We start from the raw sequence: 15,969 nt of genomic DNA on the forward strand, positions 1-15,969 counted from the left end.
AATCAATATCAGATTATGAATGGGGAAGAGATTTAAAAGCTGACGCAGTCTACAAGTAGAAGATTGTTAAAACAATGATCTCCGCCACTCTGTCCCCTCCCGCAGGAAAGGTGGAATTCCTCCTCCCAACTTGGCTAATTCCACCCGGGGAGGGAGGGGCCCTCCTGGGTGCCCGAGACCCTCACACCTGCGCCTCTCCCCACACCCCCGCAGGCTCCTCGGACAGAGCCTGGATCAGAAGCTAGGGGACCCGGGAGGCCGCCAATGGGAGGGTCGTGGGAGGAGCCCCGGGAGAACGGGGTCGGGGGGGGGGGGGATGAGGGGGATGACGGCGGCGAGAACCCCAGCGGGGCGGGGCGGGCCGGCACGTCCCGGTCGGGCTGCGGCGGAGCGAGCGGGGCCAGCTCTGCAGAAGGCGGCGGCTGGCCGGGACGGTCACATCCCGCTGCAGGGGCCGGCGGAGCAGCCGCACTGCCTCCCGCGCCGGGACTCAGGCCAGCGGCCAGGCCGCGCCGGCACCGCCCCCTGCTCGGGGACAGACTACGCGGCCGGTCCGAGCTCTGGGGGCCCCCGCAGCCCCGCGGCCCGCTCCCGCTACGCCTCCGCCTGCCCTCTGCCCGCAGCCCGGTCCCGCGCTGCCCGCCGCGCCGGGATGGGGTAGGGGCAGCGCCACGGAGTCGGGCGATGGGCCGCCCTCTGGGTACCGAGCAGCCCCCGGAGGCCTGACCGACCGCGAGGACCGGCGGAGGTGGGTGTGGGCCGGGCACAGCCGCACACTGGGGACGCCCGGGTGATGCGGGGGCGGGGAAGGCGTGGGGGAGAAGGGGGGCTCCGGGGCTGCTGTGGGCGGTGGGGAGCCCGCGAGAGCTGCTGCCACCCGTGCGTTCTGGGCAGTCCTTGAAACCCCCCCCCCCCCCACACAACTCCTGCCACCTCCAGGAGCCCCGCCTGGATGTCAAGCGGATGCCCCAGTGCCTCCCAGCGGACTCGGTGGGGACCATGGCTTCGCTGATGCCCCTTTCCCCATATTTAAGCCCCACGGTCCTCCTGCTGGTCAGTTGTGACCTGGGCTTTGTGCGAGCGGGTGAGTAAAGGGGTAGTGGGGTTGACCAGAGCTAGTCCGTGGATGGAACCTGTTAACCAGTTAACTCTGGCACCCACAGACCGGCCTCCCTCTCCTGTGAATGTGACAGTCACTCACCTCAGAGCTAACTCGGCCACTGTGTCCTGGGACGTCCCAGAAGGCAACATCGTCATTGGCTACTCCATCTCCCAGCAAGTATGAATCACCCTTCTGCTCCCTCAACCTGTGTCCTTGGATCTCTGAACACTGCTTCAGTTACCCCCACCGCAGCCCTAAGCTCCCCTCCCAGTGGTGGGGGAATCTGGGAGCAGGTGTTCCCCGGCTCAAGCTGCCCTTTTCATCCTACTCCGTGGAGTGCTTGGATGTTCAAGAGTCCTGGGACTGGTGTGAGACCGCCCTCCTGTCCCATCATCTCCCTGCAGCGACAGAATGGCCCTGGGCAGCGTGTGATCCGGGAGGTGAACACCACCACACGGGCCTGTGCCCTCTGGGGCCTGGCTGAAGACAGCGACTACACAGTGCAGGTCAGGAGCATCGGCCTTCGGGGAGAGAGCCCCCCAGGGCCTCGGGTGCACTTCCGGACTCTCAAGGGTTCTGACCGGCTACCCTCAAACAGCTCAAGCCCAGGTGAGGGTCTCAGCTGCTCTCCACTCCCAAAAGCTTTGGATTCTCTGGCTTTCTACCTGGCCTTCAGCATCTTGTTTACTTCCCCCAAACAAGCCACAGTCTAGCTTAGATGAATAAAAGGATGATTTAATTCATCATACTGCCAAGAAACGAAGGAAAAAGGTTGGCGGGGGACTGGGTATAAACAGGCTGATAATGAATCGTTTGGGAGAAGGGCTTTTAAAGCCTCCTTTTACCTACCCTCAGTTCCCAGCCACCGCAGCCTGCGGAAGTACTCGCCCACAGCCTTCCTGCTTTTTGGTCTCTAACTACCTGTCCACCAACAGCTTCCTAGAGAGGGGTGACCAGGGGCAACCCTGGTCCCTGACTCTCCATCCTTACCTGTACCTGTCTGCATGGAAGAGCTCTGGTGGCCGCTCCCCGTAACCTGGAGTCTATCTCCTCCTTCTCAGGTGACATCACAGTGGAGGGTCTGGATGGGGAGCGGCCACTGCAGACGGGGGAAGTGGTCATCATTGTGGTGGTGTTGCTCATGTGGGCCGGTGAGTGAGCAGCTGGGCGGGAGACCGAGGATTGGAGGAGTGGGGCTCAGTGAAGGTGGGAGGTAGTGAAGGTTGTCGGGAGAAAAGGCAGGGAGAGAAATGGAGCAGGGAGATGCTTAGTTGAGGAGGGTGAGCAGAAGTTTGAGGAGAGGAAGGTTAAGAGGGTGGTGCTCGTACATGAGCACCAGGAATTCAAGGGTTTTCTTCTCAGATTTTCTAGAAACTGTGTGGGTATCTCACTGCCCTTCAAGGCTGTGAGTGGGGAGGTCAAGATCAAGGTGCAGATTGTATTGTTGTGTTTCAGCTGTAATTGGGCTATTCTGCCGTCAGTATGATATCATCAAGGACAACGACTCCAACAACAACCCCAAGGAGAAGGGGAAGGGGCCGGAACAGAGTCCTCAGGGAAGGCCAGTGGGGACAAGACAGGTGATGTGGGGCCAGTGAGGGAGGGAATGGTGATTTTGCTTCTAGAAGCAGCCGGGGAAAGGGAGAAGGCCAAAGAGGGGCAGGAAAAGAGGGGAAATGCATATTTGGGTTGGAGGAGGCTATTCCCTTCCTAAAATTAGAGACTCAAGCCATTTTCTTTTACAGAAAAAGTCACCATCCATCAATACCATCGATGTATGATGAGTGAAGAAACAGAACCAGACAACAGATGCACTAACAACCTGGGGATGGGGATAGGGTCAGGGAGAGCCTCAGATGGTGATCTGCCCAAGACTGAAGGATCCCACAGTCTCCTAGAGGATAATGACACTCCCACAATCTCAGGCCTGGTACCCGTCCTCTTTCCACTGTGAGCAGGGCCAGAAGGTAGGTCTCTTAGGGTCTGTGCCCCTGGACCTGGGGAATGGCTATCAGATGGGGTATGTCCTTTCATCCCCCAGGTCCAGGGGAGAGTCACTTGTTCAACTGTATCCCACTAGGTCCCAAATGGGGCCCCCATTTCACCTGCATCAGGACTCTTGGCATCCCCAGCTGCCCCCACATCTTGCCTCTGGGTCTCAGAGAGGGGTGTTGCTTTGGGTACTCCCCCTCCCCCGGCAATTAAAAGGAATTGTCTGGCTCTAGAGGCAGATGCCGCACTGCACTACTCCAATGTCTTCCATGGAGCCTCAGGTGCTCCCCCTCTCACCTGGCAGCCCCTCCAGCTGCTGGTGATCGCACCCCTTGGACATTTTTCCAATAAAGGTTCTTGGACAAACTGGAGCTGACTGTATGGTATACTGTATAGTATGCTGAAGACATTTCCCCACTGTCTCTCCCCTGACTACAAGGGCCTCTCACACCACCACCAACTGGACAGGAGCACTCTCGTTATTTTAAGGTGTTTGTTTTGATTCTCTAGCCTGGAATGGGTGGGGAGAGGCCAGAACTGGGTGTACAAAACTGGAGCCCTAGTTTCTTTTGTTTTGCTCAGTGAAAAGGGAGAGAAGGAAAAGAAGGGGGGATGTAAGTTCTCCTGCAGCAGTGGAAACAAAGGTTATACCACATGAGAGGGGCCAGTAACCTTCTTATGTTCACCACCCACATTGACACCCAAGCTCTTCACCATTTATTCCTCCGACCCCTCCATCAACCTTGAGTTAATTTCCAGAAAAGAACTGAACAGTGTCTTGGGACAAATGAAAGAGCAGCTACACTAATGGATCCTTCGGTGCCATGTGCTCCTCCTATCCTGTGCATTCCCGTACCTATTCTTCCTTGCCCTCGCTTTTCCTTTTGTCTGTCTGTCTCTGTCTCTGTTCATTCGGTCTGTCTGTCTCCGTCTCTGTTCATTCGGTCGAAGTCAATAATAATTGTAAAGTGTGAATGAGTTGATATCCACTCTCTGCCACTATATCCAGAGGAGGATTATGGAAATAAAACTGAGGGGTTGGAACTGTTGAAAAGACTTATACTTTGGGCTCTGGGGCTACTTGTTTCCTGTGATAATAGAAGCTTTCCTCTACTCCTTCTTAAATTCCAAGGGGTGGGGGGGGGGGGGTAGCACGGTGCCAGTGAGAGAAATACCTATTGACATTTGCAACCACTATGGGGAAAAGGCTTCGGAACCCAGAATCTGTCTGGACAGCATATGCTACACTTTCTGGAGAATTATAGGTCTTCTCAACTTCGAATCTTTCCAAAGGAGGTGTATGAATAACTCTTTCCTGCATCTCAGTCTCTCTGATAGGTTATAAGAATTTAGACCAATAATTCTGAAAGGGACCCCAATCCAAGAAGTCAGTATCCTTTCTGTTTAACCAAGCCTCAAGCCCAGGTATCACAAGACTTAACCTTACCCTATCAGGTGAGCCAAAGTCCTGTTTGCCCTCTGCCTTGAACCACAAAAGCATCCCAATCTGGGCAGCAGTCTTTAATCCACTGCTCCCCAGTTCTGAAGTAGTACCTCTCACTGGCCACTGGTTCAGAAACACTCATCTCTCAGACTCTGGACACCTCATTTCTTGAGATGGAAGTGGCACGGGGTATAGAAGCATGGCATGGAGATAGGGAGCTAGGAATTCAGAACCAATGTAAAGGCTGTTTAAATGCACCAGCTCTGAGTTGAATCCCAGTTACATCCTTTACTGACTGTTAGTTTGGGTAGTGACCCCTCTAATCCTGAGTCTCCTGGTATGTAAAATGGGACTAATAAATGCCATCCCCTTCAAAAGGTGGCTTTGAGAGTAAATGAGATAATGCAATACGACCCTTTGCACAGTACCTGGCAGACGCATACTGAATATTCCGTTAGCCATCATTATTAGCTTTGTGGTCCCGTGCAAATCACATAACCTATTTGGGTTCAATTCCGTCCGCTGCCAAACGTATGAAAGCAACTGCGCTGCTTTCCTCCAGGGTTGTGAGGATTCAAAGAACGCATTCAGTCACACTTACTCACATCAGGGCGCGAGAAGGACCGCGATTACGTAGGACCTCGAGTTTGCTGAGGGTTTGTGGGCGTGGCTTGAGCTTGGGTTTGCAGGCAACGAGAGGATTGGTTGAGGAGAGGATTCGAGTCCTCTCGGGGCCCCGCCCTAGACCTCACTGCGCCTGCGCACGTTCTGTTTGCTTCGCCGCGAAGCTACGTGGTGACCTTGCGAAGTCTGTTGCGCAGCGGTCGCATCTGCGTCAGCAGCAGTCGCTGCGGCTGCGTGGCGGGTTGTCCAGGTAACCACGGGAGTTGTCGCTGACTGGTGGCATTTGAGAGACAGGTGTTCGTCATGCAGTTGAAGCACCTGAGGACCCTGCTGAGCCCTCAGGTGAGGAGTTGCGTGCCTCTTCCCTCCCCCGCCCGTCTTAACGTTCCAAGAAAAGTGGGGGAACTGAAATTTCATGATGTTGAGCGCCTACTGTATGCGGAAGACTGAAGGCTCTAGCGATGATGGGACTCTGCTCGGTGGATAGTGTGCAGTAGAGACGTACAGCTAACCTCGGTAGCTTTCATTTGGTTTCATTTAACATCAGTTGTGTACGAGGCCCCGTGCTCAGCGCACTTGTAAACAATGAGCATAAGTCTGCACCCAAGTAAACAAGCGCTTTAGGTGCAAGCCCCAAAGAGCGAGTGCAGAAGACCTCACGTTCGTTCTGATGATGAAGATATCAGATTCAGAGGAGGCTGGGCACTCGGGGAGGAACCATGCTAAAGAAAGGCTGGGTTTTGGAGCTAGGAGACCAGCATTCAAGTCCTAATGCCAGCTCTATTTTAAATAAATGACCCAGTACCGCCGACTTTAGCCCTCGACACACAGTCTCTCTGAGCGCTCACCCCACTCCTCCATTTGGAAAACGAGAGTAACAATAATAGCAACCTGAGGGGGTTTGGAGGAAGAGTTAAAGGAAGTAATGTACACAAAGGCCATTGCAAACTGAAAAGCAGTGTAAAAACTGATCGACAAGAGAGGAGAACATTCAAAATTCAAAGGACAAACTCCTACAAAGCTAATGATAGTATCTAATGATAAGTGAATGTTTCATGTGTAGCAAGGCAGCGTAAGTTAAATAGTTAGGATTTGGTTTGCGGAGTCAAACATACATGGATTTAAATCTTGGTTCTACCACTCATAAACCGTGTATGTAAACTTGAGCAAATTACTTAACTTTTCGAACCTCAGGTTCCCCATTTGTAAAATATGCATAATAATGGCACCTGTCTCAGCGTTATGAGGTAAAAGGAGAATGCATACCAAGCCCTTATCAAAATGCCTAGTCTATGGCAACGTCTTGTTAAAGGTTAGCTTTTATTATTCTCTTCCCTACTTCATTTTATCCTCACGACAGTGCTGTGAGGAATCAGGAAGGCTTCACAGAGGATGTGGCATTAGGAGAATAGAGGGAAGTTAGAAAAAAGTTTACTCACTGCTCAGTAAACTGCCCCGGAAACTGTAATTGAAAAATTATATTATCCTAATGGAATAATTAGGAATGAAAACCTCCTTCAGTCTTTCAGAGTAAGATATCATGATGCAGGGAAGGGCGAACGCCCAGGGTTGGCAAAATGATGAAGGAAGATGATGAGCAAATGTTATTGAGGAGCTCTCAGCCCTTCGAATCTAATTTAATCAAGAGTTGGAGGGTGGTAAAGGTGGTGATGTGGCTATTTTTTGACTGAGGATTTTGATGAAAAAAAAGCCCCCCCCCTTTTTAACCTCTGACTTTGGAGGTAGGTGGGTTAGGAGTGAAAAGTAACAAAGTTTGAAACCAGGGCTCTAGAGCCCAAGTAATTAATCACAGAATTGGAGCAGAAGCTAAATATTTTATTTTGAGGAGGGACGTCATCCTTAGTGCAGAACCGTTGAGGACCAGGCCTCGTGGCAGACAGACGTGGAAAGAATAATTCACTGGGAGATGATCACTTCTAAATTGGGCATCTGTTCAGTGCGTAGTTTTTTTGAGGGGGGAAACCCAAAAAACTAGGTGGCATTTTCATCCTAAGTCTCAACTCTGATTGTCTTACTCCCCATTCTGGAACTTTCACTGTCTCTCCCTTTCCTACCAAATAAGCCCAAACTCCTTGGCCAAATTTCAGAGATCTTTCTTGAGCTGGCCTCACTGTTTTTCCTGCCTTACTTCCTCTGTTCTATTTGCAAGATAGTGTCAGCTAAATTAAATTACTGTTTCTTGACCAGACTTGCCTTTGCTCATGTCATTCCTTCTGCCTCAGATAATTCTCCCCATTTAACTGCATCCATTTTTCAAAGCTTGAAGTTGATCATTTAAACATAAAATTATGTCGGACTTCTCCAGACTATTGTTGTGCTTTGTAGTGCCTCTCGAATGGGATTTTTCCTGGTTTTGCACCATCTTAATAGCCTGAGGCAGGGACCATATTTTGCTCTTTGTCTCCCTCTCAGCTCCTGGCCACGTGCCTTTCTCAGTAAGGTATTCAAAAAATATTGACTGAATGGCTAAAAACAAAAACCTATTTTAAAAAAATCTTATCAGACCACTTGAATTTATTTCAGCTGCAGTCCTGGGATACGAGGGAGCAAGGCTATTGCAGGGGCACATTGGGACAGTTGATTCAGCATGTCACCTCTTAGTGTATTTGCATTATGGGTTTCAAAGCACCGTGTTCTCCTGGTCCGGGATTTTATAGCCCTGGAGACCAGGATGCATCACAAGCATCTCTTTGTTTTAAGGACTATGATGAGGAAAATTGACCAAAGTCACACTAGAAGTAAAGGAACTAGAAATGCTTTTGTCATTCTAGACGAACACCTGGGTTTATTTTTGCCTCCGCTGCCTCTGCAGGATGGAGCTGCAAAGGTGACCTGCATGGCTTGGTCCCAGAACAATGCCAAATTTGCCGTCTGCACAGTGGACCGAGTGGTGTTGCTCTATGATGAGCACGGGGAGCGGAGAGATAAATTCTCCACCAAACCAGCTGACATGAAGGTGAAGAGAGTACTCTGTGTATACTTAACCTGTTGATGGGGCCTTACGAATCTGGGAAACTTCCTAAAACTTCCCCAGCCATTGGCATAGGAAATGGCCTGCCCTTTCTTTTCTCAGGATAAATCCCTCAAGCTCATTACAGTCACACATACACCTCTTCTTCTCCTTTCTTTTTCATGTGTACTCACTACTTCTTTTTCTTTTCTTTTCTTTTTTTAACTCATAGTATGGCCGGAAGAGCTATATGGTGAAGGGCATGGCTTTTTCTCCCGATTCCACTAAAATTGCCATAGGACAGACCGACAACATCATCTATGTGTACAAGATTGGAGAAGATTGGTGAGGACAGAGACTGGCAGATGGGGTGACCTGGAAAAGAAGGGGAAGGCAGGAAGAAATGCCTCACTGGGGAAGGGGGAGTAGAGAAGATGATGGTCCGGGCTGGAACGTGGCAGGCAAAGGCCTTCCAGAGTATGTTGCTGCTTCCCTACCTTTGCCTGCCCCATGTGTTCTGAGATCCCATCCCTAGTGGAATCAGCCTAAGGTCAACATGAGGCCCTTTAAGGTTCTGGGGAGCCTTTGATACAGCATCTTTTTTACTATTCCAAAGCTGTTTAGGCTCCATTTTATGCCTCCTTTCAGGGCTCCTGTGGAATGGTAGGAAACGCTAAGGGGGCAGGGAAGGTATCTGCTCTTTCTTCCCGTTCCCCAGCATCATGTGTGGCAATTTATTTATGAAAGTGTTTTTAATATGCTTTCCCTCCTTTTATTTGGCAGGGGTGACAAGAAAGTCATCTGTAACAAATTCATCCAGACGGTAAACTTCAGACCTGTCTCTGGGAGATTAGGATGAACCAACATGTATCAATATATCTACTTATAAATGTAACCAGGAGTTGCGGTTTTTTTTAACATGTGAATCTGAGCTTTCCAGCTGCAGAGGATGGTGCCGCCTGGCTGCTCATCCTCGTCTGCTGTCCGCCTTGAGCCCAGATGTGTCCTCTCCTCCGCTATAGGCGACCGGGGTGGTGGCGTGTGGCGGGGGCTTCAGTTTGTTACAAATGTGCTAAGCTACAGGACAGGGTTATCCTTTTCATGATTTCCCTCTTCCAGAGTGCCATCACTTGTCTGCAGTGGCCAGCAGAGCACATCATTGTCTTTGGCCTGGCTGAAGGGAAGGTAAAGGAGGAAGAGAAACAGAGGAGAGGTGGTGGGTGGGGATAATGGTTCTGGAGAGAGAAATATGGCTAAACGTCTCCCTTAGGGTCAAGTTGTATGTTGGCGGAAAAAACAGAAGGACCGGTTTTTTGTTATTTCATTTGTTTCCCTTGGATCTGGGTGGGATTGAAAGTAGCCTAACCAGACTTGTATCCACCTTCCCATTTTCAGGTTCGTTTAGCAAACACTAAAACTAATAAATCATCTACCATCTATGGGACAGATTCTTACGTGGTATCACTGACGACAAAGTGAGTAAGGAAGAGCAGTATCCCAAGAGCTTGGAAATGTAGCAAGAAGCGATGGCGATGTCGGGACTGGGAGACTGTAATATGGAAGATGGGGAGGACTGGTGGCAGGGAGCCCAGGTAGGGTAATGTGTGACAGAGAAGGGGGATTTCTTGGTGAGACAGAATAATCTGTTTCCTCCTCTTCCCCTTTTTTAGTTGCTCTGGGAAAGGAATTCTGTCTGGTCATGCAGATGGCACCATCGTTAGGTATTTCTTTGATGATGAAGGCTCCGGAGAGTCACAGGTATGACTGAAGGATGCTGTGGGGTGGGGGTAAGGAAACCCAAGATCCCTCCTAGAGGAGGTTGAACATGAAGATTGAGGTGCTGGGGGAAGCGGCTGGAGGAGAGAGAGAGAGGCATTCGGATGCAGCCACAGGGAGAATTGATGTTCAGGAGAACAGAGCTTAATATTTATGGGAAAGGGAGAGTCAAATGGAAAGGATTCTGAGAGTGAGGGAAAGTGAAAATTATTCTCATCTATGTAAGTAAATTTATATGTATAAATTCACAGGGAAAAAGTCATTTACTCACAAGAGGGAAAAGGGAAAAGATGGGGGATAAAGGGAATGTTCATGTTTTACTCTATATAAATCTCTATTGCTTGAATAACTTACATTAAGAATTACTTCTGTAGGGGCACGTGGCTGGCTCAGTCGGTGGAGCATGTGACTCGATCTCAGGGTTGTGAGTTCGAGCCCCACGTTGGCTGTAGAGATTACTTAAATAACTAAAACTTAAACAAAATAATTACTCATGTAATAATTAAATTTATTTCCCCTAAAAAGAAAGAGTCGTATGCTCCCTGTGCGTCTACCCAGTTTTGGTTAATGTGTAGGATATCTCCCTTTGGGAGGGCCTTATAGGTGTTTATTAAAGAACTCCGGCATACAAGTATTTTGAGGTTTTCTCTTGAGCACAACGTCAGTAAGTGTGTCCGTATTTCATACATATGTGTATGAGAGTATAAAACAGAAAGACAATTTGTGATGTCCTCCGGTTTAGGATGTGTTGGGGTGGGAAAATATTGGGAGGAAGATTTATACAGAGTAGGATGGTCAGAGTGACTGTGGCAGGTGCTAGGAAGGAGAAATTCCCGGCTGGAGCTTTTAGTCGGAGTGATTGAAACCCTCTACTTCTGTCTTAGGGGAAGTTGGTTAGCCACCCGTGTCCACCCTATGCCTTGGCGTGGGCAACCAACAGCATTGTGGCTGCAGGCTGTGATCGGAGAATTGTAGCCTATGGAAAGGAAGGCCACGTGCTACAAACTTTTGATTACAGCCGTGACCCTCAGGAGCGGGAGTTCACCACAGCTGCCGCAAGTCCTGGGGGCCAGTCTGTTGTGTTGGGAAGTTATGACAGGTGGGTCCCTTTCCACGGGCATCTTCGGCCCACTTTCCCTGTGTACGCTCTGCTCTAGCCCAGTTATTCTCCACCAGAGTGGGAGACTGGATAAGCATCAAGTGTATGTTGAAAGAGATCCTCGGGTTTTAATTCACACACTGCCCTTTCCCTGCTGCCACCATCCGTTGGCACTCTGGCAGTTCCAGAGTGCACCAGGATTTTGTGTCTCTGTGCCTCTCTTTGGGACTCCACAGTGCAATTCATCTCCACTCTCTCTGTATTACCATTGCCTCTTTTCAGACCACTGGCTTAGTGTTTATCACATTATATTACACTTTGGTGTTTATAGCTATCTGGCTAAATGGAAATGCCCTCAAGAAAAGGGCCTATTCATTTTTTTTTTTAGATCTCCAGTGCCTAAATTAGCGTCTAGTACACAATATATGCTTAAACGTTTGGCTAACGAGTGAATGGAGGGAAGGATGAATGATGGCACAGTAAATAAACAGCTAGGGCCTGGGTCCCCACATGTCCGCTTTGTCAGCCCTGTCCTTCAGTCTCATGTGGGTCTCTTCCTTCCTTTTTCTCTGTTTCCTACCATTTCTCTTTTCTTTTTCCTTATTTCTCTATGGCTAACAGCTCACTTTTCTTACCAGCCGTGATCTCATTTTGTTTTCTCCACTTCTAACCCTCTCACCCCATTTTACTTTTGGCTTAATTTTCCCAAGTTTCTTCCTTTGAACCTTTTTGTCCTCTCCTATGAGATTCCCTAGCTCATGTGTTCTCTTTGACTTCCTTTCATCTCTAATACAGCAAGACTCATTGCCTTCAGTTACCCACCCATTTCCACTTTTGCTCAGCCTCCATCTCTTCTAAAAGCCGTCTACTTAATTTCAGACTTCGGGTGCTCAATTGGAGCCCTCGAAGAAGCATCTGGGAAGAGGCAAAGCCCAAGGAGATTGCCAACTTATACACCGTCACTGCCTTGGCCTGGAAACGGGATGGCTCACGACTCTGTGCGGTGTGTTTCACTAGTAATCCCTTTCTGCATGGGTGACTTTCGCCAAACTAGGACAAATCTGGCCTTATCCTAAAGCACTCTCTCCTGAAACTAGAGAATCTCCTCTTCCCTTTTGACTCCAACCTAAAAGTATGACATTAAAGGCAGGAAAGAGAAATTCGCACTTTATTGGAAGCCAAAAGAGACAAAGAATTCTGTAGGCAGGACTGATTTCTCCCTTTCATCCCATCACTATCCATGAGTCCTGTGATTGCCACCTCTTTCCATCTGGTACTTTCAAAAACTGCCAGCCCTTTTACTGCCAACTCTTCTCTAGATTCTAGAACCTAGGTTTTGAGGGTGTCTCTAGATATCCTCCCCATGCCTGTTATCTTTTATGTCGTCACTTCCCCTTCTAGGGCACACTCTGTGGTGGAGTGGAACAGTTTGACTGCTGCCTCCGGAGGAGCATTTATAAGAACAAGTTTGAGCTGACGTATGTGGGACCTAGCCAGGTAAGCAGCTGACAGCCTGCTGCACCGAGATCTTGTCAGTGCTCGTTCATCCTTGTGTTGCTTTCCTGCCTTCCGGACCCAGCCACAGTGTCAAATTTAACCCCTGGCAGAGCTGTTCTGGAGAACAGAATGTGTTGGGCAACTCTTTGGCAACTTTCCTGCTCTGGCACTTCCAGCTTATTGTAAGAAAAGATTGAAACACCAGACTTAAGGGGTACAGAGATTGCCACTTATATCTTTCTGGTTTAAAGCTTTACTACCTGGGGTGCCTGGGTGGCTCAGTCAGTTAAGCATTGGACTCTTGATGTCAGCTCAGGTCATGACCTCAGGCTTGTGAGATCAAGCCCACATCGGGCTCCACGCTGGGCAAGGAGTCTGCTTAAGATTCTTTCTCTCCCTTTCCCTCTGCCCCAACCCATACCCCCATCCCTCTATTCAAAACAAAACAAAACAAAAACGGAAAATACTTACTACCTCTATGCTGTCATCTGGGGAGTTTAGGATTACGCGAGTGAACGACGCTGCCTTAGGGCCTCTGAATTCACGTGTATGACATTGCAAGGTAATTTCTTAGTTCATGAGCCCACTTTTTCCTCTACCTCTGTCCTCTTTTCCTTCTGTTTATTATTCATCGGTCCCTTCGTTCTTTTTTAAAGATTTTGTTTACTTATTTGAGAGAGAGAGTGTGTACAGGAGTGGGGGAAGGGGCAAAGGCAGAGGGAGCAGCAGGCTCTCCGCTGAGCAGGGAGCCCGATGGACTCAGACGTGGGGCTCAATGGGGCTCGATCCCAAGACCTCAAGATCATGACCTGAACCGAAGGCAGATGCTTAACCAACTGAGCCACCTGGGGAGGGGTCCCCTCTTTTTTTTTTTTTTTTTTTAAGATTTTACTTTTAAGTAATCTCTACAACCAACATGGGGTTCAAACCCACAACTGAGATCAAGAGTTGCACGTTCCTCTGACTGAGCCAGTCAGGGGCTCCCATTCTTTCATTTTCTATCCATTCTTTATGCGTGAGCACTGTTAAGTATTGAGAATACAAAATTGTTATCTTTATTGTATTGTCCCTTAATCAAGAAGATCATTCTAGCAAAGGAGACAGGTATATGAAATAACAGTATGGTACACCATGGTTAAAGTCATCACAAAGATTTTCACAAGAGGTACAGGAATGTAGAGAGAGTGAACTATGTATTGTGAGCATCGAAAGAGATAATCTTTGAAAGCACTTCATAAGTAGTAAAGCGCTACGTGAATGTGAGGTGTCATTTTTACCAACAATAGCCTAGGCTAGGTGAGGAAACCAGATATTAGTTTTGTTTAACAGTGTGGAGGTGGGCAGGGGTCACAGCATGCTCACCCCTCTTTGGGGTTGGGGGAACCCTAAGGGAGCTCAGACTTGTACCTTCCGAGGTGATTGTGAAGAACCTGTCATCGGGGACCCGAGTGGTACTCAAGTCACACTATGGCTATGAGGTGGAAGAGGTGAAAATCCTGGGAAAGGAACGCTACCTGGTGGCGCACACGTCGGACACGCTGCTTCTGGGGGACCTCAACACTAATCGCCTTAGCGAGGTAGGAACCACAGATGGAAGGGCGGGAATGGAGCATCTTGGGTTGCTACTTCAGGGGAGCCAGGGTCCCTAAGGGGAAGATCTCTGAAGAAAGCTCTAACATGCTGGTGTTGGGGACCCAGTGGACCTGGGAGTGAGACCCAGGAGGTTTTAGAGTCCTGGAATGGGAACAGTCCACTGTTGGACTGTTTTTATACCATCTCTCAGAAATCTAGAAACCTAGGGCAGAATCTGACGCAGCACCTCTTTTGTGCAACATCAAGACCTTCCTAAACTCGGTCTCTCCTCCTACCTGTCCTTCTTTCAGTGTTGCCTTGGATACTTGTCCTACATTGTTCTTTATGTCTCCTCCGTCTGTTACAGGTAGCTTGGCAGGGATCTGGTGGCAATGAGAAGTATTTCTTCGAAAATGAAAATGTGAGTAGAGCTCGATTAACCGTCACCATCTCAGTAAACCTCCTCTAGCTCCTATGTCGGAAGGATGGCAAGTGGCAAGGGGTTGAGGAGACAGCAGATAAAGACAGGAGGGTGAGGTAGGCAGAGGAACAGAATAATGAGAAAAGTGGGGGTCACTTTGAACTGACAGGACACTTCCTTCTACTACCATTGGTCTCTTTCTTCATGCAAACTTCCCACCACGTGACAGTTCCACTCATCCCCAGGTGTGCATGATCTTCAACGCCGGAGAGCTAACCCTGGTGGAATATGGGAGTAATGATACCCTGGGTTCTGTACGTACCGAATTCATGAACCCCCACCTCATCAGGTAACCCCACAAGGTTCTAAATTTTTGAAACCCAAAAGAATTCCTTTTTAACTTCTAACTCCTATATCCTCAAGATTAATCTGAAAACTTCATCCCGTGTGGTACTTCAGGGCCCTTGATAAACTTCCCGATGGCCCGAGCCCATTCTGCCTAACCTCCCCCTTCGTGTTTCAGTGTCCGTATTAATGAGAGACGTCAACGAGGAATGGAAGACAATAAGAAATTGGCTTATCTTGTTGATATTAAGACTATTGCTATAGGTGAGTAAGACTCTCTCATAATTCTGATAACAAAACAGATGTTTATAGTACGCTTCCATATCACAGGATTGTGTCCAGTGGAGAATCCAGGAATCTGAGAGGGACCAGGTAAATGTGTGACCCTGCTCTTACAGAGGGTATGTGGTGTTCAAATCCTTGTTTGCAAGTCTGTATCTAGCTGTACAGATCCAGATACACAGTTACATGTATCGGCCTGTCCATAATTATTCATGTTCTCTGGGCATGTATCTTAGGGCTGGAAATTGTGAATTGTAGAGAGGAACCGTTAGTAAACTCATGAATTTTCTTGTTTAGACTTCATTAGGATAATAGACTATTTGAACCAGAAGGGGACTTATTTTCTGTAGAGTTTGTCATTAGTAGCCAGTGATGACAAACTTTATTTGAATTTCGCAAGTGTTCACATAAATAAATAAATCTTATTTTATATATTAATAGTTAACTCTCTATCATGAAATGTTTCAAGCATAGAAACATGTAGATAGAATAGCATAGCATTCCCTACGAAGTATAGAGAATAGCATATCCGTAAAGTGTTGTTAAGAGCAAGGCTCTGGAGTCAAACCTCCCCACTTCTGTAATTATACCTGTGGGATCTTAGGTAAGTTTCTTAACCTTTCTATATCTCAATTTCCTTGTCCACAAAATGGGGATAGAAATAGTACCTACCTTATATGAAAAGCACTTAGACTAACGTCTGGCACATAATAAGCACTTAATAAATGTCAGGTATTAATAATATTATTATTACTTGCGTACCCGTACCCAGTTCTGTCATGTCCTGACCTTTCATTATATTTACTTTGGATCTTTTATCTCTTTTCTTACTGAGGGACATTTA

General features: G+C 48.3%; 2 protein-coding genes across 5 annotated transcripts in view; both read left to right on the forward strand.

Moving 5' to 3' along the window:
* The first annotated feature begins 368 nt into the window (after positions 1–368).
* Positions 369–3,461, forward strand: FNDC4 (fibronectin type III domain containing 4). Of its 2 annotated transcripts, XM_045809186.2 has the most exons (7): positions 373–748; positions 940–1,084; positions 1,164–1,279; positions 1,507–1,711; positions 2,164–2,253; positions 2,558–2,682; positions 2,848–3,461. In XM_045809186.2, exons 2-7 carry the CDS (start codon positions 964–966, stop codon positions 2,881–2,883), a joined length of 693 nt encoding a protein of 230 aa, XP_045665142.1. In that variant the 5' UTR covers positions 373–748; positions 940–963; the 3' UTR covers positions 2,884–3,461. The 2 variants fall into 2 exon arrangements, with proteins under 2 accessions (XP_045665141.1, XP_045665142.1); XM_045809185.2 differs by lacking the exon at positions 2,558–2,682 and having other exon boundaries at positions 369–748.
* A 1,848-nt stretch (positions 3,462–5,309) lies between these two features.
* Positions 5,310–15,969, forward strand: part of IFT172 (intraflagellar transport 172) — a 32,721-nt gene continuing 22,061 nt past the window's right edge. The window contains exons 1-14 of one of the 3 annotated variants that reach the window (XM_045809187.2): positions 5,310–5,504; positions 7,996–8,139; positions 8,366–8,478; positions 8,917–8,956; positions 9,253–9,318; positions 9,529–9,608; positions 9,804–9,891; positions 10,794–11,008; positions 11,888–12,011; positions 12,410–12,505; positions 13,921–14,082; positions 14,445–14,498; positions 14,744–14,847; positions 15,022–15,107. In XM_045809187.2, coding sequence (XP_045665143.1) covers positions 5,466–5,504; positions 7,996–8,139; positions 8,366–8,478; positions 8,917–8,956; positions 9,253–9,318; positions 9,529–9,608; positions 9,804–9,891; positions 10,794–11,008; positions 11,888–12,011; positions 12,410–12,505; positions 13,921–14,082; positions 14,445–14,498; positions 14,744–14,847; positions 15,022–15,107 — 1,411 coding nt within the window. In that variant the 5' untranslated portion in view covers positions 5,310–5,465. Of the gene's footprint in view, positions 5,505–7,995; positions 8,140–8,365; positions 8,479–8,916; positions 8,957–9,252; positions 9,319–9,528; positions 9,609–9,803; positions 9,892–10,793; positions 11,009–11,061; positions 12,012–12,409; positions 12,506–13,895; positions 14,083–14,444; positions 14,499–14,743; positions 14,848–15,021; positions 15,108–15,969 lie in introns of those variants that run through there. The other 2 variants (XM_087863766.1, XM_045809188.2) reach the window with 2 other exon arrangements.

This window comes from Ursus americanus, chromosome 7 (genome assembly GCF_024610735.1).
Source record: "Ursus americanus isolate L20-20 chromosome 7, mUrsAme1.1.p, whole genome shotgun sequence".
Taxonomy (NCBI): domain Eukaryota; kingdom Metazoa; phylum Chordata; class Mammalia; order Carnivora; family Ursidae; genus Ursus; species Ursus americanus.

Bases quoted from the DNA above. Each gene is read 5' to 3' on its own strand.
- FNDC4 (XM_045809185.2), top strand. From the start codon at position 964: ATGCCCCAGTGCCTCCCAGCGGACTCGGTGGGGACCATGGCTTCGCTG. The intron at 1,280-1,506 runs GTATGAATCACC...ATCTCCCTGCAG, and splicing joins GCTACTCCATCTCCCAGCAA to CGACAGAATGGCCCTGGGCA. The intron at 2,254-2,847 runs GTGAGTGAGCAG...TTTCTTTTACAG, and splicing joins GGTGTTGCTCATGTGGGCCG to AAAAAGTCACCATCCATCAA.